The 24,745-nt window shown below is 31.7% G+C and overlaps 1 protein-coding gene across 1 annotated transcript in view; it reads left to right on the top strand.

The window, feature by feature from the left end:
- The window catches only part of LOC106466949 (centrosomal protein of 290 kDa-like), a 33,645-nt gene extending 9,944 nt beyond the window's left edge, over positions 1 to 23,701 (top strand). Inside the window, 9 exon segments of the mRNA XM_022395636.1 lie at positions 1,897 to 2,239; positions 4,288 to 4,460; positions 5,123 to 5,183; positions 7,827 to 7,969; positions 9,429 to 9,518; positions 13,878 to 14,007; positions 15,196 to 17,329; positions 17,331 to 22,398; positions 23,448 to 23,701. Of these exon segments, the coding sequence (XP_022251344.1) occupies positions 1,897 to 2,239; positions 4,288 to 4,460; positions 5,123 to 5,183; positions 7,827 to 7,969; positions 9,429 to 9,518; positions 13,878 to 14,007; positions 15,196 to 17,329; positions 17,331 to 22,398; positions 23,448 to 23,648 (8,343 nt within the window). The 3' untranslated portion in view covers positions 23,649 to 23,701.
- The last annotated feature ends 1,044 nt before the right edge of the window (positions 23,702 to 24,745 follow it).

Here is a 24,745-nt window from a genome sequence, read left to right as displayed (position 1 = left end):
ATCATTAAAACAGTATTTTGCTTTTTTGGGTTTGTATTACATTCTTAATTTTCAATACAGAAGCTCACTATTTAAACATTTTGTGATGTGTCCCTCAACTGGATTTGTTAGTGGCATTAAACGAACATTAAAACCTAACTAACTCAATCTCTCCCATTGACATTGTGGTTACTTGAACAGCTCTGGGAACAATAAGACTAGTTTGCTGGCTCACCAGTTCTGAATGATGAGTAAACTTAAATTCAAGTAAAAAAATAATGTAATAAGTAAATAAATAATTTGTAATTGGTATTAAAATTAATTTGTTATTAATTCTTACTCTAATTGTAATTTGTAAATGACTTGTATAAAATTGATAGATATTACACTTGACTAACTTAATCTCTAGTTCAAACCATAACAGTTGTTTTTCATGAAAGTTGATGGTATAAATAGTATCTTAACCACCACTATCTGTTGTATCCCAGCCAGTCTAATGAGCCCTGGTATTGGGTAAAAGACTTTGTCAGCATTGGATATAGCAGATAGGTGTGCCTGACATATTTAATACATTAGTAAATTTCAAGAACGTTCACTCTTAAGTTTTTGGAATTAATAATGTAGTCTTCTCCTGTTGAAGCTTTGGTTGCTTGACCTGCTCTGCGGACAATAAGATTAGCTTGCTGGTTTGACAGTTCTTCTGAATAATGAGTAAACTGTATTCATTAGTTTATGCTAATTACTTTAATTGTCATATTCATCATTGTTGTTACTTCCTTTTTTTAGTTATTATTATAAACTTTTCTGAGTCTAATTGTGTGTACTTTTTAGCTACTAATAACAGTTTAATATTATTTATTACTTACAGCTCCCTGCTCCATTGTCAGGTGACAGAGATTAGTCAAGATCATATTATTTGTGTTATGTACACTCATAGTAATTTTAGTTTATTATTTTCCTTTTAACACACATAAATTAATTAGAATACCAATATTCTTACAACTTATTATGTGATTCTGTTATTCATTTAATTTATTTATTATTAGTTTTTAACTTCAGAAACATTAGTTTTTGATGTACTGTCTGTCTCTACCATCCTGCTACTCAACTCTATAGCTAAACAAGAACATGTTGTAGTAACTTATCTAAGGTGTCAAGCTGCTCTAAAGTTACACTGTTGGTGCCCTTTAATGGGCATTCATAGGTCATAAAACATTGTTAGGAGGGTTAAGCGTTTCTCATACTGGTATAATTTCTTGAAGAAACATATACAATTGTAAATGAAACAAACCACTAGTGTTTATGTGTTCTCTATATATGTTATGCTGTATTATTTCTTTGACATTACTTTCATTAACAGTATTGGGTTAAAATGTTAAGATACCTATTTTTATTTGCTGTAATTATAATTTTTATTATAAAGATTTGTTTGAATTGTTAGCATAGTATGTGGATTTAGAACTAACCTAAATCTGCTATGCTGGCTGAATATTTTGGAATATTATTTGGATTACTGGTGAAAGTTTCCCCAACAGCAAATTTACCTAACTGATGAAATAGTGCATTCAAATCATTATAAGTAAAATGTAAGAACAGTATATTAAATTAATTATATTCATTACTGGATTAATTTTTAGTTCTGGGTTGTTTACATAGCTTGTTTTGATCAGAAGATAATTATTTATATAATCTTCTTCAGTCTGTAATGTTAATATTAAAAGTATACTCACATAGTGTAATTAAAAAAGTTATGTATACTGAAACTAATTTTGTGAATTTTTATTCAAAATATTTTATACTTACAAAAAACAATCATAACTAATGAATATTACACAGATACTCTGAGCAGTGTATCAAAAGTGTTACAATAGTACTATACTGATTATGATAAATCATATAAATCTTTGCTGTGTTCAGTTGATGACAGAAGAGATGAGTAAGAGAGGGAAAACTGTCATTGATGAACTGGATGAAACACGTGGACAGATGAAATCCATGCAGGAAAATTTTGTAAGCGTAGAGTCAGGGTGGAAGGAAGAAAAGGAAAAATTTCAAAAAGATTTACAAGATCTGCAGGAAAAACATGAGTTAGAAAAAAGTGAGAAAGAGAAAAAAATTGCTGAGCTTGAGTCAAGCTTGAAGAAGCTAGAATCGGTACGGTTTGAACTTGCAACCAAAAATGCCCAACTCCAAGAAAAAGTTGTCTACATGCAGGAAAATTTGGAAAAATGGAAAGAAACCCAACAAAAAAAATATGAAGGTGAGTAAAGTTGTTTTTAGCAAATTAACTAAATATAATAATGAAAACATAATTTTTTTTACTTCCCTTTAGTTGTTCTGATAGTGTCTAAACATATCCTTGGAATCCTTTTTTTTTTTTCAGTTATGTACAAAAGTTGCCTTCCTTTTGGTTATATTATATGCAGACCATTAAATAACTAAACTATCTATAGTTAAAGACTGTAGATTAAGAAAATACTGAACAATGTCATAATTTTGTAATCCTGCCCATACTTTAGACAAATACAGTCACAATAAGTTAGCAAGTTTTATCAACTTAAAAGTGTAACCTGTTAAGTTTTTCATTTCTTAGTCAGAACTATTTACAAATTGTGTTCTGAACCATTTTATTTCATCAAAACATTTGAAATGCTTTGACTAGAATCTATAAGCTTAACATTTGGGTTGAAACAGAGTTAAGAGAATATCTAGAAATGAGTAATAATAATATTGTAGTTTATAAAGTTAAAGAAGCTTTTTAATTGATATGTACCACACCTCACAAAGATTTTCCCAATTAAGTTTGACTTGCAATTTTTAGGATAGACATAACTACAGCACTGCCATAAATCTGGAGTCCAACAAGAAAAAAAAAATCTTAATTTTTGCTATAAAAACTTGCAAGGATGAGAACTACTGTGGGAGAAACATTAACATCGTCATCTCTATGTTATATCCACAAATTGATCTGTAGTTGCAATAAAAAGTTACTTATTTTATAAATATGATTATAATATAATTTCGTCTTTACTAATAGGTTGTTAAATGTGGGATTAGTAGGCTTGATCTATTTATACATGTTTTTGTAATGATTATATATATATATATATATACTTTTTACACCTATTTTTAAATGACCATCACTCTTGATTCCATTGAATGAATTTTAGTGAATGACCATTGATATTAACATCATTCAAAGATTTTGTATGTTTTAACACAAATAAGAAGAGTAATTCAGAATTGAGCAATGAAAAATCAGCATGATTTATTGGTTTACATAATGATAAGTCAATGGTTTGTTGATTTATTGTTTTGAAGGGTGCTGTTCAAAGAGTATTAGAGTGAATTTTTTACCATACCTAGGAATTGAAAGGTTAAGAACAGGAAAGGATGACCAACAAAATATTACAGATGGGAGAATAGTATTATTTGAAGAATTTAAGCATCAAATTTATTCAAAACATTCCCAAAACTAAATCAGAATTATAGGATATGCTTGGAATTAGAATCATTAATACCACATCTCAAAAACTTTGGATCCTTTGACTTGCAGCTCAGCATACTAACCTCTAACTTATTGAGAGTGTTGATTTTAGATAATAGTAGACAATATTCGTTGTTATGGAACTGCACTTTATGTGTCAGAGCTTGAAATTGACTGTGAGCACCACTTGTGAATGTGTGATAAGAAAGAAAGAAAAAGTAAATAGCTTCAAAGCTTAATTCAGGACAAAACTTGTTCTAAAATAATGCTGAACAGACTGAACATTATCAATGTTGACTTCTATCATAATTATTATGTCCGTATTTCATGTTATGTCATCATCAGTCTGTTAGGCCTAGAACTGGGCAAAGTTTCAAGAATCAAATCTGAGTGGGTATTTACGTTTCTGGCTACATTGTAAATTGTCGTAAAGATCATCAGTAAAGGTATTTGGTAACAGTAGGAAATATTCATCAAATAATCGACTGATTATTGGCAATTGATTAATCAGCAGCTGTCTCGCTTTCTTATCATCACTTCTCTAATGAGTAGCAACATTAATAATATCTAAGGTTTTGTAAATAGACATGCGTAAAAGTTTTGAGCAGTTATATTTTCCAAAAACAAAAATTATTGACCAATTTAAAGTTAATTACTGACAGTGTAAAATTAAGATATTTTAAGTTCCTGGTCCAGTCTTATACAGAAGCTACAAAATATAATAAGTCATAAAACACACAATGTAAAAATGAATTAACTACTTGGGTGAAGTAGGTAGTTGATTGTGATTTCTTACTTATAATTTTTATTTTGTTATTTAGAAGAACGAAATAGTCTACACAGTGAACTTGAAGAAAAAAGTTCTCAAGTGGCAGACCTGAAGAAACTTCTAGATGAAACCAATAGTCAGACTGAGAGCAAGATTTTGAAAGCCAGAGTTAAAGAGAGAAGCAAAATAAAAGCTTTAGAAAGATACATTGAAGAATTAAAAAAGGTTTTGTACACTAAATTGTTATGACTTTAATATAGTGTATTTCTTGTTTACCTTTGATTCTTAACTCTGGAAAACCAATTTAATTTCTACTATTTGGAAGATATTAGATAAATTATAATGATTTGTAGATAACAAATAAACTAGACAAAGTTTTAAATATTTTAAGGACATATTATACTTTCAGCAACATAGCTTAAAGCAACATATTTGTATGTGTGAAAAAGGAAATGTTTTATTAAATATCCTGGCATATATCATTAACAGTAGTTTAACTCTTTTTTTTTTTCATATGCTGTAGCTGTAATATCATGAATTAGTGCTTCAATCAAAGATTTCAAGGAAAAAATTTAGATTCAATTGCTTTCTAGTTTTCTATCTTTTTTTTTTATCCACGTTTGAACAACCGATTTTATATTAAACCTGAAAATGTAGCTATGAATACCTATCTAGCATATGATTAGTAAGATGCATATTATTTATTTTATACTGCATGTGACATTAATACTTTATGTATTAATGATGCACATTCAAAACATTTTATTTTCAAGTACCATTCTGTTTTAAAAGTTAGCTATGGAAATTTGTTTATTAAAAAATTAATTTATAAAAGAAATATTTTACGGTATAATATCCAATCACCTCAATATTCTGTGCCTTTGCAGGGAGAAGAAACAAGTAAAGAATTAACACTCCAGGAACCTTTGGAAGGACTAGAAGACAAAGGTACACTCTAATTGTGATTTAAAGATCTTCAGGAATATCTCTAAAGTGATCTTATAGTACATGTCTCTTCAAATGCTTTCCAAGAATTGCATGTAATTTTCTTTCTTAGTTTTCATCGTTGATTATTAGTACTATCAATGATTAGTTTCTAAGGTATTAATTGAATATGGAGAAGAAAATGCCCAAAAATCAAAGACTAAACAATACTTTTATAAACATTCAGTCTCATGGTTGCATACATGATATCCAAACCAAACCATGTCTCCTTTTGTTTCTGTAAGATATCACTGTAAGGTTCTTTTATTCTTTCTTCTCTGTGTTTTTAATGTGATTTGTGTTTTTGAATTCATTAATTTCATTAATAATTTTGTTATGCTCAAACAACAATGGAGTTACAGTAGCTTTCTTTTTTTCACTTATTTTCTGTAATTTTTCACCATGCCTGGGAAGCTGGTATTATTATTTTTCAATATTTTGATATTTGGGAGCATATTGCCCTGGAAAGCTCATGACAAATTTAGCTATGTTGTTTTCTGTATTCAATAATTGGTGAAGTGAGTAATACTGATATTGATGAGGTGGAATACTTGATTACTTCATTTTGATTGAACAGTGTGAATAAAATTGACTGCTCGATTATTTGTTTATCAATTTGCTTAGGACTCTGTTGCTTGTACAGTTAAGATTAATTGTCTGGTCACTCACAGGTGACCATGTATACTGAGAGTTACTTGCACTTTATAAGAACTGTGTTCCATGATTCCTGCAAGTATTACCTTCATGGCTCAGTGTCACTATAGCTCGGTATCACAGTTTCTATTATAGCATGCATCTTTGAAGGACAGCAGGGCCAAACCATACATCTTGAAAACATAAGTATGTGGCAAAGAGGGATTGATATGATTACAGTTTCTTCTGTTATCCTTCTCTAATCACAACCATTGTTGCCAAGGTGTGGCTGGAAACGCGGGAATTTATTATTCATAAGCTTCACGTTCTTGTTAATAGTGCCAGAAAATATGCCTGACTTTAATGCAATGGCTTTTTGGATCAGTCTGTTTGCTTTTACAGCTACAGACTTCATAGAGTTGGGGTGTGACTTTGAGGCCTGTTGATCTCCTTTGTGACTTAACTGCTTCCTTGGAGAACATTGAAGATGCTCTTTCTTCAACATTTTGTGTTCTTTGGCTCTGCATTGAATAGTATTGCTCTATAATAATGTTTTCCTTCTAGCTATAAGTCTGTTTGGTGGTATTACACTGGTTAAGTTATCAAGATCTAAGGTCTGAACACTTGACTCCTAGAGTATAGGATTGTATCTGCTACAACATGCTACTTCATGGAAGTAAATCATTCTTATAAGGCATGATTAACCCTCTGTAGTAGGCCTGTACAGCAGCATGTTTAAAATTCTCTTCTGTTCCAAATGCTAAACAATGAGTTTCAGAGACTCATTTTCAATGAAGGTGACTACTAAGTCATTCATTAGTTAGTGTCAACCATAAGTCATTTACAGTATGGTCAAAATTGATTTCTATCTTAAATGCTAATCAGTAAGCCTAGGAGATTTTTTAAAAGTGTAAATAAAGCTGGTTACTAAATTATTGATTAGTTAATGTGTCTAGCATAGGTCATTGTCATTATGGTAAAAAGTGACTTCTTTTTTATAGCTAATCAGTGAGTTTCAGAGACTTCTGCCAGTTTAATTGAAGTCATCTTCTAAGTTGCTAATACGCTTCCTTATTAATTGCTAATCCACAGATCTAGGAGACTGCTGACAGTATGTTTATAGTTGACTACCTTGTTACTCACTGGCCATCAGGTCTAATGGGCTGATGCTAATATGATCCAAGGTGGCTTCCATATCAGTTGTTAATTGCTAGACATAGTAAACTGCTTTCAACATAGTTGATGCTAACTTACTTGGTCAGTCATATGTTTTCTTTGCTAACCTACCTAGGAAGTTTAATAGATGAGGTTGAGTTCTTGATGTCTCATATTGCATTATCCAGTTAGAAGAATGTAAGCCTTTTAGTATTTCTCAGTCTTTAAATTAGCTTGTTAATCTATAGACCTATAAACTTCAAATTGATGAATGTCTACATACATGCAATATTAATTGTGCCTTTGTAATAAAACTTAACATGTTTTATTTTAGCAATGTAAAACTTGCTTTTCAACCACTTAGAATAAAAAGTTTCATCAAATAAATACAAGTTATTTTCTGTTGATTGATTTCAGATGCAAAAAATGTTTTTCTAGTACTTGCTTCATTTCTTAAAAAATATAACTTGCTTGTTTGCAATACTCAGTCATTTGTTGAAAGATAGAATATGTGTTTTTGTACAAAATACATTTATGTGTGTGTGTGTGTTTGATGAGAAACAGAATACTTGTTTACTTGGAAAATGAAATGTATTTTATTTTGTCTTTTGCTGAAAATTAAAATTCTTGTAGCTTAAAATAAAATGCTTGTGTATCTGGTAAAAAATAACAGTTCAGCTTATGATTGGCAAAAAAAAAGACATCTGTATATATTTGGTAAAAGATAGACATCTTATATACGTAGAAACAAGTACATCTCTGTGTATTTGCTCTAAAGATATAATTTTTGTAATTATAACATACATTTTTTTATTTTAGATGCAGTAAACAAGGAAGAGTCAGATCTAGAGCAAGATCTTGCACAAGAAAACAAAAACCTTATAATCAAATGCACTTCATTAGAGGAAAAACAGCACCAGTTGTTGGACAAAATTAGTAATCTCCAGTCAATTTCTAGTCAGGTGTGATATCTTGGTTTTTCTGTAAATGTAACATGGTTGTTTGTTTTCTGTGAAAGAAAAATTATTAGTATTTAATTAATAAACTTTAAATGTATGAATATGTACACACACATTTCAGACTGAACCTTTTTTGCACATAATCTATTATTTTTGCTTCACTTTATACATTTTTGATAAGTTATTGTTAGAATAGTTTTATTTTGATACATAATTTGAACAAAGAGATGAAATTATGATTTTTATTTGTGATTTTTTAGAGTTCTGAGTATGATCATTCAGATTTTGTAGCTGTGAAACTGCAAACATTTTGTATAGTTACTGAGCACTTTATATGAAAATGAAAGTTGTCCTGAGATTAAAATTTTGTTTTTTCCTACTTGTACTCAGCCATAATACACTGAGAGTTCTGTTCAGTTCTATTTTAGCAAAACTACGGATACTAAAGGCATTAAAATGTAGTGTGCTCTGTGAAATATTTACCTGTCTTCCGTATTGCAGAATGATTGATCATAGTTTAAATTATAAAAGATGACCCATAAATGTCAGTTTTACTTCTGATAAAGAGCTATTTTAGATGGTAATTAATATTAGTATTAAAGATATTTAAATATTATAATTTCTGGTGAATTAATTAAGTTGCAGATGTTAACCCTACATGCACGGGTGAGGGTTAAAGTGCAGATGTCATGACCTTTTATACAGTACCAATAAACATTGTATATTTGAAGCCAGAATTACTTTTCATTGTTGATTTAGCAAATAGTTCATGGTAGAGGAAGGTAAATATCAGATATGATGTATAGGAATACTGAACAAACTGTAGATCTGCATTTCCTAGGTTCTAGAGGGTATGCAAATGCAACATGTGGACTATATGATGGATAAAAGTATTTCTTTACATGAACATCATCAATACACAAGCATTTTGTGTACAAATACATTTGTAACACATCTAATCTTTTGTGTGCAACAGACTTGTATATATTACTAAAATCTTGCCACAGTTTATGTAGGCATACTTAGTAAATTCAGGACTATAGTTAACATTCCTTCTTTAATAAAGGCAATTCAATTAACTGACCCTATGCACATTATTTAATATGAGCAACTGCAGAAAACTTGGTTATAAAATATTCTAATATGTTAAGAACCTTATTAATGCTTATCTATAAAATGTATCTAGTTTTAGAAATAGTCCATTAAAAATAGTTCTAATGTGATTTGTATTAATTTAGTGATAAATCCATTGCAAATTTCAGCATAACTGGTTTTTTTTTTTTTTTTACTTGTACTAACTTAATACACTTAGAATCAGCAACAATTTACAATTTTTTTTGTTTATTATTAGAACAGGTCTAGAACTGCTTGGGGGGGGGGGGTAATTATTCATAACAAGTCTCAGTAGTTTTTGACACTGTAAAACTTAAACATATGCATGATGGAGTTTCTCTTGATGCAGTTCCAGGATCAGCTAAAGCAAGAACAGGAGGCAAAACAGGCACTAGAACTTCAGTTTGAAGAGATGAAAGAAAGTCTTCATCAAAATTTGGTTTGTTATTCTTTTTTATTTATGCTTCTTTATCCTTTTGTAAAAGCATTGTTTTATATGAGCAATTTCTCATTACTCAAAAAAATAAAATATTATAAATTCAGAAGAAATATTAAGGATTTTATTGATTACTTGAATTTCAAATTTTAGTAGAGATTTTCCAGTAGTTATGATTTATTAATGTAACTCTTTAATATTAATATAAAGATATATTGTAAAGAAAACCACTTACCTTGTTAACAGTCAATATTTTGAAATATAGTAGTAAAATAAGAATGTTCTGGAATAATAACTCGTTTCTATACACAGAAATGTTATCTTCCTCATCATCTGCCTATGAGATATGCATACCACTAACCTTGGGCTAACTCCCACCTAAACTTGCATGTTTAACGTGAACTGCAGTGGTGCATGATGATGTCATCATGCAACAAAAGACCTCCACCAGTAAGAGGGTGACATAAACTTCATGCATGTTAACTCCAATGCACTTGCACCTGTGATAACTTCATTCGTTTCCTTGGCATTGCATGAAACAGACGTGTTCGTATTACTCGTCTAAGTTCAATTTAATGAGATTTGCAAGCATTCATGAAACTTTGATTTTCATATTACATGAGCTTGTGTTTCAAAAGCTTTACTTCTTTTCATGGATTCGTAAGTGACAATGACTTCAACTTTATCCTATGTGAGTGATGACTTTACACACAGAGACCCTGTTTCTACTTTGGCTTCTGGAGGCTTGTTCACTTTCCTCCTTTGCAGAATATTAGTATTTATTTTTTTTCCTTTCTCAAACAACTCCACAGTCTCATCCACTTTTTCTGCTCTGTCCTTCCTTACTTGGTTATTTTGTTGTTTGGTCTAAATGCTTTCCACCTTGATGTGCACCTTCCTCCTCCTCCTCCCTTTTCTTTTTACTTCATCTAGCTCCCTTTCTTCACCCAGAAGTCTTTGGTGTTGTCCTGTTTTGCTCGAGACTTGGGGTGAAGTAGCATGTCTTCAGTCCTCATTATCTTCCCTTGATTTCCATGATTCTCTGCCTTGTCTTTTGATTGCTGTTCTTCAGTTGATTCAATCCACTCCTAATCTTCTAATTTCAGCTTCCAGGCCTTCCCCTTTTTCTTGTCCTCCCACTACCCAGAATTTGACTCATCACTGTTGTTGGTGGTGGCTATCCAATTGAGTCGGGCCCTGTGGATACCCGTATCTCTATTTCTTTGTTAACCATTGGTCTTGGGTTTCTTCTGAATAACAGATGTTTTTCAGGTTATCTCCCACTGTTCTCTTGATGTTTAGTCTCGTCTTTTTGTGGTCCCTAACGAGACCAGGGACTGACATCCAGTAACTTCCCTATTGTATCTCAACCACTTTCTGGTGGTTCCACAATTCTGCATAGAGTTGTCATGTTGAGTAAACATGCCATTACTACTTCCGGTGTTCTCTTATTAATCCACCCACCCCAGACTAGATCTCCATATCTTCACCAGTGCTTCCATCTCAACTTGGGGCACATCTCTGAATGACAATTTGATTCTTGGTATTTGAACACAGGACAATAATTCTCTCACATCAGTGAGCTCAAATATCTCACTGTTCATCAGGCATGTTACCATTTCCTGCCTCTTCTGTTGGATCAATTGGCCATAGTCCACTCTGAAAATTTCACAGTTGTTTCTTATATCAACTGTCAAGGGTGCAACCATTTCAGAACCCTTTGCTTTCAGGCTTTAGACCTATTCTTCTGGTCTCATTTGCATTGGACTCGTATTATTGCCTGTCGGATACAGATAACTATGAACCTTGAGGTGGACTGCCTCTCTCAACTGAACTGTGTTCTGCCCACAGAATGGTCTCTCCACTACCAGCTCTTGAGTTGGGTCTGCTCTCAGTTGAGCACATCTCTTCTAGGTGCCTTTGCCACCCATCTCAATTTCAAGCTTCCTCTCTTCTGGTCTACTGTTCCTCTTTCTCTAGCTCTGGCTACTGATACTCTCAATCAGAACAGGTCTCACCTTTTCTCTATATACCTATCCCCTCTTCTTCTTTTCCCTCTGGTCTTTCCCTTATTACATGACACCCCTTGTTGGATCCTGTTAGTGGCACCTCTTTGGCTAGTTCAGCATTGGTTTCTTCAGCTTCTTTGTTTGGCATCCAGATCCCCTTCCTCTACCTAATATTCTCTCTCTAATGCTTCAACCTCACACATCCCTTCCTTCTTCACCGACCTCCTCACCCAACTCCCATGGATGATTGAGACTTTATCATATCTTTGTATGCTGTCACAAGTGACCCAATCGAGCCATTGGCTTTTTGCTCTTTATACTACCTTTCTCTTAAAACATATTTCGTCTTTCTTCTCGCCTGTTGTCACTGTCATTTGTACATCTATGCTATTACTGCTTTTCACACACTCTTTCACTGCACTTCTATTCTCCTCTATGCCTCTCCTTCCTCAGACTTCTGCTGCTTGAGAAGGTGACCATACTTTCACTCTTATTTTCCCTTCCTTCTGCCAGTCACCTCTGTGATAATTCAGCTCCAGATTAGCTCCTGTGTGTTGTTTGGGCTGTTTGATGTTATTTGTCATGAACCACTCCCTTTCAGGGTCTCCATTCTCACCTGTTTCTACCTTTCATCCTCTCTTCTTCCAAGGACCTCTCTCCTTCTACTCTTACTGGATGGGTCTCTCAACTTCTCTGATTGAAATATGCTTCCCTAGATGTTGATGATTGCAAGCCATTTCACATTTCTTCTCATCTAATTGATCTCCTGTCTCACTGGTGACTAGCATTGCCTCCAGGGTATACGTATTTACCAAAATTTTTATTGAGCCAGGAAAATGCTCAGACCATCTGCTGTGTAACTATAAGATGTGGTCTCCCACAGGTGTGCACCTCTATGGAGCCCCTGCATCAGGTGTCACACTCCATGGGCTTTCCATTCAGGCACTTTCTAAAGGGAGCTCATTTAGGTTTTAAGGATTTTGCACTGGACCCTCCACCACTTCAACTTGGGATTCTAGCATTTCTGTGTGAAGAGGGGAGTTATTGTCTCAGAACTAACATTTTCCTAATCTGAAATATATTTCTGATAGATACCTCTCCACATGTTTCTACTTATAACTACCCACTTCCTGTTTGTTTGTTTTTTGTCTCATATAAGAATGAAGTAATCATGAGTGCAATTGCCTAGGGGGATTTACTGCATGTGGGCGTTGTATCAGCCTCTTATTGATGAAAGGCTTTTGTCACATAATGACATCATGCACCAACAGAGTTAATTTTAAACATGTGCATTTAGATACGAGTTAGATCAAGGCTAATGACATGAAAATCTCACAGGCAGATGCACGAGGAAGATAGCATTTCTGTGTATGGATGTGAGTATTTATCAGAAATACATTTTCAAATTAGGAAAATGTTAACTTCCACTGATTCATTATGATTTGTGTTCATTAAGATACTAAACTTTTTGATTAAATCTATTGGAAAGAAAGAATAACATTTGAACGATTGAGATTTAAAGTTATAGAACTTCTTGAAGAAGCCAATGAAAATGGATTTTATTGTGGAAACCATAATTTAAAGTAATTCTACTTTCTTTAAAATATACAAGTCAATGCACAAACTCTTTTTTTTTTTCCATTTATTTCTAGTGGTGAGATGTCTTTAGCAAAGAGGAAACTGTTATATTGAAATGTTTCAATGGGTTTCAAGTTTTTCTTTCCCAAATTCTCATAATTAGTCAGCTGTAATGTACGTAAATAAATTAACAGTTTAAGTAATGTGAATATAATTTAAACAACATTTCATTACCTCGTGCCTAAGAAACTAAAGTATAAACATTATTGCCAGCTTAATCTGTTAGATGAAAATGTAACGAATGTTGTGCCAGCTTTACTTTGCTACTTTATAACAAAATATTTAAAATTTCTTTGGCTTTAAGTTTTTATGTAATTAATCATTTTGATTACAAAGAAAAGGATAATTCTAAAGAATTGTATCAAGTGTTAGTGAGCATGAACACATTTAAAAGTATACAAGTGCATGTTGTGTCACTTAAGATGTAATTACATTGAAGAGATCCTCATATTAAGTTTTTTTATATGGTGATCCTTATAGAAGCTAAAGGTACTACCTATTAAAGCACTTGAGCCTAAGTTCTGTGTTCAAGTAAAAGTTTTTATGACTTTCTAAACAGTAGTCTTATGTTGTAGATTAGCAAAACTTTGAATGTCAATATACATTTTTGAAAATAATCATTGATCTTTAAAAGTATGACATGAAAGTTACATATGGGAAAGTAATTAAAAGGTATTAAAAAAAAAACCTTTGTCTGTAAAATTTTTATATACAGGAACAGACAATTAAGCTTTCTCAAGAAAAGGAGAGTAAACTAACTGAACTTGAATCATTCCTGGAGGTATTAAAGCTAGAGAAAGAAGCACTGGAGACAAAAGTAAGGGAGATTGAAGAACAGAAAACAGGTTGGGATCTGAAATTCAACTCCCTTTATTTCCAGTATTAGTAAATGTACATTATATCCATGTGATTATTTCATTTAAGTATTTTAAAAGTTTCAGAAGTGGTTAATTTCTTTTTGTTCAACTTTAACTTATATGGAGTATAGTTGCAGAGATGGGGATTGCTGGCAGATATGTGAGATTGAACATTTATGTTCTGTTTTTAACATGAAAAAATGAGACTCTAAATTTAAAAAAAAAATTATAGGTATGTTACCTAAGAGATTATATCCATGACAAATCAACATCCTGTTGTATAACGTGTATAGTAATATTTATTGAAATGTTTTTGTTGTCTAGCATTCCTTTAAAAATTACAACTTGTTGTTATGTGTCTAAGTTTGTTTTTATTAGTATCAAAGTTTGCTTTTTTCATCATAAAAATCTCATTAGTTCTAGTCTGTTTGTAATACTATTTTAGATCACCTATAAGATGAGTCTGAGTAAATTCTAATGATTAGATGAACTGTTTTCATATGTGCTTTTCTTTCCAGTGAAACAGTATCATGAAATAATTTATTTCTGATATGAATATGAGAAGAAATGAAGTTTTTGAAAACATTTCTCCACTTGTAATAAAATCAAACAATCTATAAAATATATGTAATATGTGAGTAGAATGTGACTAGACATTTAAATGTTTTCTTTCAATTTTTGTTACTATGATTATGATAGTCTTTTTTTTATTTCATGAAATGAAATTTGGGTATGTTTGATACAATATTTTGCTCCTGTCCTGTTCTTCTTTACATTAGCTTCATGAAAATTTTAATATGCCCTTTCTGACCTTACATATTAATCAAGTGAATTCTTGAGTTTTTTTGACATAAGATAGTTTAAGCTTATTTATCTATAGGAATAGAATATTGTGAAAGATTAAAGATTTTTTGTAACTTGAGTTTTGTTTTGTATTTGTGTGTGTGTATTATCACCCTATCTGTATAATAAAAGTTACTGTCTACTTCTTTTAAGTATGTATTTGTATAGGTAATTGAAATCCCTTGCCAATGTACCTTTGTGTCTTTATTACCTGCAGCTGACTTTTTCTGAAAATTAATTTAAGTACAGTATTTCACTGTAACAGTCTAAATGAAAACTATATTGAATGTTTTGATTTACATCCTATATACACATTTATGAATTTTTATTCAGGTGGTGACCAAACAGTCCATCAACTAAGAGAGAAGATTGATAACCTATTGGAACAGATAGAAGATCAAAAGCAGTCAGTTCTAGATGTGGAAAAAGATCGAAATAGAGCACAAGTAGAACTTGAGGAATTAAAGAATTCTTCTGAACTTGACAGAAGAAAAATTCAAGACCTAGAGAAACACTTGGAAGCCACAAAAAAAGAAATGAATGAACTGTTAAATCATCATAAGACTATCCTAGAGGAGAAGGAAAGTCTACAAGAAAAACTAGATGCTACATTAATGGAACTTAATATTACAAGACAGCAGGTTTCAGACACTGTACATGAGTTGGAAATATCACAGCATTCACAGAAGGAAAATAAGGATTCTCTTCTTGATTTGAGAAGAGAACTTGATAAAAGCTCAACTCGGCTATCAGAGTTTTTCTCGAAATGTGGATTTCAGAGCATTGATGAAGCTAACTATAGATGGACTGAAGTTCAAGAAGAATTGACTCGGTTGGAAAATGAAGTGGATGTATTGAAAACAAAGAAGACGTCCCTTGAAGTTCAGATGTCAGATTTACTGGTTCAACAGTCACAAGCAGAAGAATGTTTCAAAACAGAAAAAGATCAGCTTAAGACAAAGCTGGATGAACAAGATATGAAATATAATCAGCTTCATTTAGAATTATCAGAAAAGCAGAACATGGTTGACAAGCTCTTGGAAGAGCTAAAAGAAAAGAAAATGGAGATCCAGGTTTTCTTAACCAAACAAGGAGAACAAGATCATAAACTTTCAGAAATAACAGCTGAGGTTGAAAAACAAAAAGAGTTTTTAGAAAATTTTCAAACAGAATTAGAAAATAAAGATATGAAAATTAAATCTATCGAGTGTGAAATTGACACTAAAAATCAGTTGAATTCAGAACTTACTCTTCAACTTAGTCAGGTAAAGAAAGATCATCAAATTTTGCAGGAATCGTATTCATCTGAAGGCAAGAAAAGTGATTCCAAAGTTTCCTCCCTCATGGAACAGATATGGGATTTAGAAACTGAAGTTTCTCGTATTCAAAAACAATTAGAAGAGAAAGATAAAAGTATTGAATCCTACAAAAAACAAGTGGAAGATTCCAAACTTGAAAAGGAAATTCAAATGAAAGATTATGAACTGGAAATTGAAAGTAACAAAAACAGAATACAAAATTTGGAAGAAGACATAAATTATTTACAAAATCAACTTTCTGGTTTTGTTGATGCTGTAAAATCTAAGGATGATGAAATAAATAAAATCATGAGAGAATACGAAGATCAGAATAAAAGTAATGTAGACCAGTTGCAGGATTATGAGTTTACAGTAAAAAAATATGAAGAAGAAAACTTGCGGTTGAGTAGCGAGAAAAATTTCTTAGCTCGTCAACTTGATGAAAGTAATGATAAAATTCAAGAACTACAGCAGCTCATAAAAGAAAGTGATAATTATACCAAAAACTTGGAAGGTCAGATTAATCAGTCTGATTCACATCTTGCTTCATTAAATGAAAAGCTTAAAAAATTACAAAATGACATTGAAGCAAAGAATCAAGAAATTATATCTTTAAAGAGAGGAAATGAGGAGGCAATTGAATCACTGAAACAACAGTTAGTAATATGTTCCAAGGAAAATAGCTCACTCAAAGAAAATAGTCTAAATCTCAATTCATCTTTAACAAAATTACAAGAACAGGTGAACCATCTCCAAGATTATATTGCTGAATTGAAGTCATCTAAAGAATCTGATGCTTCAGAGTTGAGTTCTTTGAGAAACAAATATCATGAGGTGCTACAAAAAAATCATGAAATTCAGGAAGATTTTAATCAGCAATACTCAAAATTACAGAAAACTGAGCATGAAATGAAAGAAGCTTTGGTTTTAAAGATACAAGAAGAAACTGAAGCTAGGTTACAAACAAAAAATAGTGAAATTACATGTTTGAAAGAAAGCATTCAGGAACAAGAAACTATGATAGAAGAACTGAAAAAATGTATAAAATTAAAAGAACTAGAAGTTAGTGAAATAACTCAAGACCAAGAAGAAAAACATAAGGTACTGGAGAGTTTAGAACACGATAAGGAATTTTTGGAGAATGCACTTCAGGAGAAAAATTAGCTCTTTTAACATGCTACAGGCAACTGTTCAAAGTATTGAGCAAGAAAACGTTCAGTTGAAGTCAGAAATACAACAGTTATCTCAGGAAGTTTTGACTGAAAAGAAACAAAAAATGTTGGCTTTAGAAAAAGAATCAGCATTACAAAAAAATATAGAGCAACTAAACAGTGAAGTTCAAACACTTCGACACTCTTTACAGAAGACATCAGAAAATATTCAATGTCTAGAACCTTCTGTTGAAGAAAACAGAGTTTTAAAAGATCAGATAGAGCAACAATTACAGGCAAAATATGATGCAATGTGTGCAGAGTTACAGGAAAAACTGACAGAAATAGAGAATCTTACAGTTGAAGTTCATTGTTTAAACAACCAGCTTCAAGAAGCTAAATCAGAATCTAAGTGCATGCAGGAAGAATTTGACAAATGCCAAAAATGTGGAGAAACAACTCAAGAACAGCTTAAAGAATGTCAAGAGAGACATGAAGTGTTACTTAAAGAAAATGCATTACTCCAAGAAAGGACAAATGAGATGAAAGAATCTATGGATCAATTATCAACAGATTTACAAGATTCTAATGAAGTTAAAAATTCTCTTCAACAGGAAGTTGAAAGACTGAACTTAGAATTATCTTTTAATGAAAAACTGAAATCTGAGTTTTCAAAAGCTGAAGCTCATTCAAAACAATTAAGTGAATCAAATAATCAGCTACAGCTCAAAGTGGAAAACTTACAACAAGAACTTAATGTTTTGTGCCTCAGCAAAGAAGATTTACAGAGTGAAATAAAAACTGTCATAAAAGATTATGAAAAGCAAATTGCTGATCTAAGACAAAAAGATGAAGATAATTTTAATATTGTTAATGAATTGAATAAACAGCTGAAAGAAAAAGAGCATCATAGTGCTGCTGATAAAAAACAAATTGAAAGGCTTCAATTTTTTGAATCCGAGTATCGTGATTTAGCTGAAAAGTTTAATGAAATAGAGGAGACTTACAAGTTAGAAGTACAACAGATACAAAATGTTAATATAGAACTTAAAAATCATGCTCATCAATTGGAAGAAGATATCAAATCAGTGACAGAAAAGTTGAAAGCAGAAGAAAGTGAAAACTCAAACTTTTTAACTGCCATAGAAAAAGAAGTTTCTGAAAAAAAATCCATCCAAACACTTTTACAAGAAGCACAAAAGACTATATTAGTTTTAGAGAATTCAGTTAACGACCTGCAAGATGAAAATTCAGAAGCATTAAGGAAAACAACAGAGTTGGAAAATAAAAACTTAAATTTAGAAGAAAAAATTGCAGAAATGGAAATAACATTAGGGAAGTCAGAAGTGGAACTGACTACAACTCATCAGCAGTTTGAGGAAGTTCAAAATAGAATGCTAGCCATTCAGAAGGAAAATTTCATGCTGAATTCTAAGTTTTCCTATTATCAGCAACTAACTGAAGAAAAAAGTGAGCTTGAGTTAGCCATTCATAAAATTCAAGATGAAAAACAACAGCTTCATGAACAGATTCAAAAATATGAAGATGAACTAAGATCATTTGAGCACCTCGATAAAAAACAGAAAGATGAATTGAACAACCTCAAGGCTAAATTTGAAGAAATTGAACTTAATATGCAACAAAAAAATGAACATATACATGTATTACAGTGTGATTCAAGTGAGAATACACAAAAATTATCTTTAGAATTAGAGTCTTGTCATAATCAGATTCAAGAGCTACAAATTCAAGTTCTTAATAAAAGCCAAGAACTAGAAGATGCTCATCAGTATGCTCAAGAAAAGGATGAGAAAATAAAAAGTGTGAATGATGAACTAGTTGTACTGCAAAATAACTTAAGGGAAGCCGAAGAATCATTAATTGTGTATAGAAAAGAACTGGAAAGCCTTGGAAGTAGCATAGTAGATAAAGATAGTGAGATTTCCAATTTAACTGAAAGGCTTGGTATTGTAAATACTGAGCTTAATTCTGTCTTAGCTGAAGTGAGGACACTTTCTGCTAGATTAACTGAAAAGGAGGAAGAGTACAATGAACTAAACTTGAAACATAAAGAAAATCTTAAAAAAATAGAAGCCCAAGAAGAAGAAATAAATATTCTTCATTCTAAGACAGAAAGTCTGGTGTTTGAACTTCAAGATGCTCAGAACAGTCTGGAGCATTCTGAAAAATCATACAGAGACTTAAAAAAGATTCTCAGTGGTCAGGAAAAAACCATCGGGGATCTGGAAGACCAGTTATCAAACCAAATGGAGAAAAGTCACCATCAAGAAGATCATATGAAAAAAGTTAAAACTGAGTTGGAATGTGCTCACAATGAAATTCAGAAAGAAAAAGAATTGACAAAAGTGCAACAACTGCAAATATGTTCTTTAGGAGAAAATATTTTACAATACCAAATAGTTGCAAATGATCTTACCATTGAGAAACAGAGGCTGGAACAAAAATGTGAAACATTGGTTTCTTTTCAGGATATGAATTGTGCTCTTGAAAATGAATTAGAGTCTTTAAAGTGCAAACTTAATGAAAGAACTGTCAAAGAATTTGAAGGAAGCAATGAAACAGAAGACCTTAGAAAAACACTGAAGCAAGCCAGGGAAGAAATTGAATCAATGCGCAAAGAACGAGATAATTTGTCTTTAGAAATGGAGGAAATGAAAAATACTCTCCAGAAGAAAAATAATGAGTTGCAATATAAAGAAGAAGAAGTCAACAAATATCTTGTATCAAATCAAGAACTGAACCAGAAAATTGAAGGCTTTCAAACGTTATCAAAAGAAGCTGAATCACTTAAACTTGAGATAGACAATTTATTATTAGATAAGAAAATGCTGCAATCTCTAGTGGATGAACTCAATGATGAAAAACAAGATTATAAGGAACATAAAGATAATTTGCAAAAGAAAGAAATGGAAAATGCAATGCTTCACCAAAAATTAGAAACGAAAGAATTTCTCCTTGATAAATCGGAAGCAAAAATGCACGAGTTAGAAGCAAAGATTGAAAAAATTCTTGGTGAAAAACAATTTCTTGAGGATGAAAAACAAAAATTAAAAATAAAGGTTAAGGAAAGTGAAGAATTATACAAGGAAGTAACATCCAGTTTAATTTTCGAAAAACCCAAAACGGAAGAAAATTCTGCTTGCACTTGTGAGAAGGAAGAAGTTATTCGAGGACTAGAAAATCAGCTTAAAAGAGTTAATGCTGATTATGATGAGCTTAAATATTCTATCCAGAAGGTGGAGACACAAACGGAAGAAAAAGAATTAAAATATTTTTCTGAAGAAGATACAAGTGAAAAAAATGCTGTAAATTTGAGCAAACAACAAGATCTACAGAATCAGGCTCTGATCAAGGTTGAAGAAGAAAAATGGCAAAAATCTTCTGATAAACCAGCTCGTGAGTCTGATCCTGAAATAGATGTCTTTAAAAAAGAAAATGAAAATTTAAAACGTGAGCTAGAGTTATCCAAAATTAAAGCCATGAAAATGCTAACAAAACTTAAACAGTTTAAAGATAAGAATGAAAAACTGCAGAAAGAAGTAGAGAATCTGTCATCTAAGATACATGACAAAATGCAAGTAAAAGCTCATGAGAATAAAATTGAAGAATGTCTGAAAAATAAGGAATATATTATCAGTAAACTCCAGAAAGAATTAGCCACAGATTTAGATATTCATAAAAAAACTATCCAACAAATGAAAAATGAAAGGACCCTTCTTCAGGAAACAAATGATGAATTTACTGTAAAACTAAAATTTATTAGGGAAAAAATTGAAATACTTCAAAAGAATATTGCAGAATCTAATCAACAAAACAAAGCTCTGCACCACACAGTAGAAGAATTAGAAAAAGAGAAAGACATGTTCCAAAACAAGTGTCTAAGTTTAGAATCAAAGTATTCAAAACTCACTGATGATTATGAGGAGGAAAAGACTCTGAGAGAAAGTTTGCGACGTGAGTTACATAACTTGAAAGAGCATGAGCAGATGTTATCTTCTGATAACGAAACCTATCAACAAGTTCTTGAGGAATTGAGAAGTTCAAAACAAAATCTAGAAGAAGAGCTGAGAATAGTTAAAGAAATGCACTGCAGATCCTTTAGAGAGTTAGAAGCAAGATATCATGATGAATCTTTAAAGTTGAAAAACTTGGAGAGTACTTTGCAAGAACAAGAAGATATGTACCAGAAACTGTATTCAGATTATGTTGAACTGAAAACTAAATCTGATGAAGCTGTAATGGAAAACAGTAGTTTAAAAGAAAAATTAATAGAGTTTCAAAATGAAACAGATGGTGCTTTATATATGAAAAAGTGTGTTGAAGAAGCTCTTTTAAAAAGTCAAAATGAACTTGAATCCCTGAAAAAAGTTCAAGCTAGCTTTGATTGGGGTACATCTGAAAATGATGACACAGATATTATTCAAATTGAAGTTGAAAAACTACAGAAAGGGAAAGAAATCCAGAAGAATCAACTTCATGAGCTCCATAAAGAATGTGTTCAAAAGGCTTCAGAAGAATCTGAAGAGTTATGTAGAAGAAATGAAGAATTGAATAACAAAGTAATTTCCCTTCAAGAAGAACGGGAGCAGTTGTTGAATGAGCTAAATTGTACAAGAAACGAGCTTGACAAAATGGTTTGGAGCAACACAGAAGAAAAACAGAAGCTTGATTCTGAGATTAAGGAATTAAAGCTAATGGTCAATGAGTTCACATGGAAGAATGAAACCCTACAGCAGAAAGATAATTCTTCTCAGTATAAGTGGAAAGACGGTCCTGGTGAACTTAACCATGAGGTACTCCAAAAGCAAGTTCAAACTCTTCAGCAAGAACTTGAATCATCCAGAAAAGAGAACATAGCTTTATATTCTGAAAAGGCTTATCTTGAGGCAGCTTGCAAACAACTTCAGGAAACCAACCATGATTTACAGAAAAATGATATGGGTGGCCTTGCTCAAAAACAGTCTTTAGAAACCCAGGAGAAACTACAACAGGAACTTCAACAAGCAATGCAGAGTCTACATCAACAGGGATTAAAGACAGAAGTACTAAGTTTAAAAATAAATCAAGTAAGTAATGAACTTTGTGTGATATGTTTACAATATCTTCCCTGTCCTGTACAGGACTGCTGATAAAAGACAACAAAGAACAGGAAATTCCACAAAAAACAAAAAGTCTGTGGAATTCTATACATTTGTGAAACTTACCAAACTCTTAGAAATTTTCTGGAAAAAATCAAGAACAATTATTTTTGCATTTTGGAAAATAAATTGTCCTTGAGAACCCTACCTTCCACAATGTAACTGTCAATTATAAGATTGAGTACAGTCCAACGTTTTGTGTGAGTGTTAAACTGAAGGATATTGTCAGCAGTCTATCCAATCTTTTTAACACTTGATGAATAGAGTCACTGTTATATGTTTATGAAATTGAGTTGTTTTTTAATTAATGACCTCATAGTTTGGGTTGTTTTTATCCTGACCCTTTTACATTCAAATATATTGTCCAATTAAACGTTAAACTGTGTGTGTTTTTACATATATGTATTTTTCAAAGATTTCAAGCTCTGGTACACTATTTTTTTATTAAATTTTAACATTAAATAATGACAAGTTTCTGTTTTTTTCCCTAAAATACAGTTCATGACCATCAAATGTTTGTTATTCAGTTGCGAAACAACCAGTCTAATAGTTTGTAAAAAACTTTTTCTTTTGATGAAAGAAGTAATTCACTATCATTGGATCTCAAGAATTTTCCCACAACGAAGCATGAAATTTGGTGTTGTCACAAATGTAATGAAAAGTATCTTGTTTTTTCAGTGAATGTGAAATTTCTAATTGAACATTATAATGAAAGTAACTCTGTAGATACATAAAATGAGAATAGTGTTTGTGATACACATCAAGTTTTGGAAAGTTCTTCAGCTTGTTTCCTTATTGCTAATTCTTTTTCACAATCTCCTATTATTTTCCTATATTTTTGTTTTAGTTAGATACATCTTACCGTAATGACCCCAAAAAATTTCCTCCAAAGAAAATATATAAATTACTGAGATGTTGATGTTGTTATATTATTCATTACTGAAATTAAGAAATTTTTACCATTGTTTGCTGTTTAGCTGTTAGATGAAAAAAATGGTTTACAGTATCAGTTGATACAGACTCAACAAGATCTGCAAAGAAAAGAAAGAGAATTATCTGAATTCCACAAGCTAAGCTTATTAGGTCAACTTCAAGAACATGAATCAGCTCAAAGAAAAGTGATGGAATCAGTTGGAACACACCCTACGTCTTTTCAAGTAAGAAAATCTGTCTTTTGAGTCGGTTGAATCTTGGTCATGCTTTGTTGTTGAATTAAAATTATTTTTTTTTATTAGCGTGTAACAATTCATTGATTATCAGAGTTGAAATGTATGAGGTTAACTTATCAAGAAAGTTTTTAAGTTTCATTGAATTAAAGGTAAAAAAAATTATATGATTAAAAAATGCTACAGAAAGTCATATTTATATAAATTTGACAAAAATTAATTTGTTTTTCTTTGCAACTTGCTTTTTCAACTATCATATTTTGATAAAGTATGAGATATCTCCTGAAGATTGACTGGTTGATTTCGTGTCTAATAGTACCTTTACACCATGTGATATAGAAGTCAATTGACAAGCAAGTTATTCAGAAATGGAGAGGATTAGAAAAATAATTGCTAGTGGTATGGAATGAGGTGTTTTGGGCCACCCTATAGTAGTATTATTAAAGACATTCAAGACCAACTGCAAGGTGATGTCCTTCAAAACTTTTATTAATATGCATCATTCACCAAAATTGTCAGTTGCAAAGGTGTAGACAATAAGAAATGAAACACTTGAAACCAAATATTACCAAAATCACTCCACACCAACAACCACAGTTATAAGAATAAATGTAGGTAAACATCCTAACAGTATTATGAAGCAGTGAAAAATAGTTATCCAAATGTGAAAAATGCCAGTGTCACATTTGCTACATTGTCAAAACTGGTTGATGTTCTTGATCTGCCTATGCAGCATCTATGTGTAAAGGAACCTGTTGCATGCAGGAACTGAAACGCATTTTCTGTTATCTAAAAGGAAGGAACCATTCAGCATACAATATGTCAGGAGCCCAGGCATTCTGGGGAAATTATTCATAACAGCCATGTTAAACTGTTCAACAACTGAATACTTTGTCATGATTTACATGATTTGGGAGTAGCTGTTTTTGTGCTATCTTATGTAGGTAGTTTTTATTTTAACTTTCTTAATCTTTTGGACTCTTTAAAGTTCTGACCTTGCACCTCAATTCTAGGTTTGTGTAATAAATTTTGCTGTGAACAGATTTCAGTCTTCTATGACACAACTATCTGTATGTTTATATTATAATATATTGGTATACTTTGGTGAC

Source organism: Limulus polyphemus, unplaced genomic scaffold (assembly GCF_000517525.1).
Source record: "Limulus polyphemus unplaced genomic scaffold, Limulus_polyphemus-2.1.2 Scaffold77, whole genome shotgun sequence".
NCBI classification, from domain to species: domain Eukaryota; kingdom Metazoa; phylum Arthropoda; class Merostomata; order Xiphosura; family Limulidae; genus Limulus; species Limulus polyphemus.
This window is presented reverse-complemented; position numbering and strand designations above follow the sequence as displayed.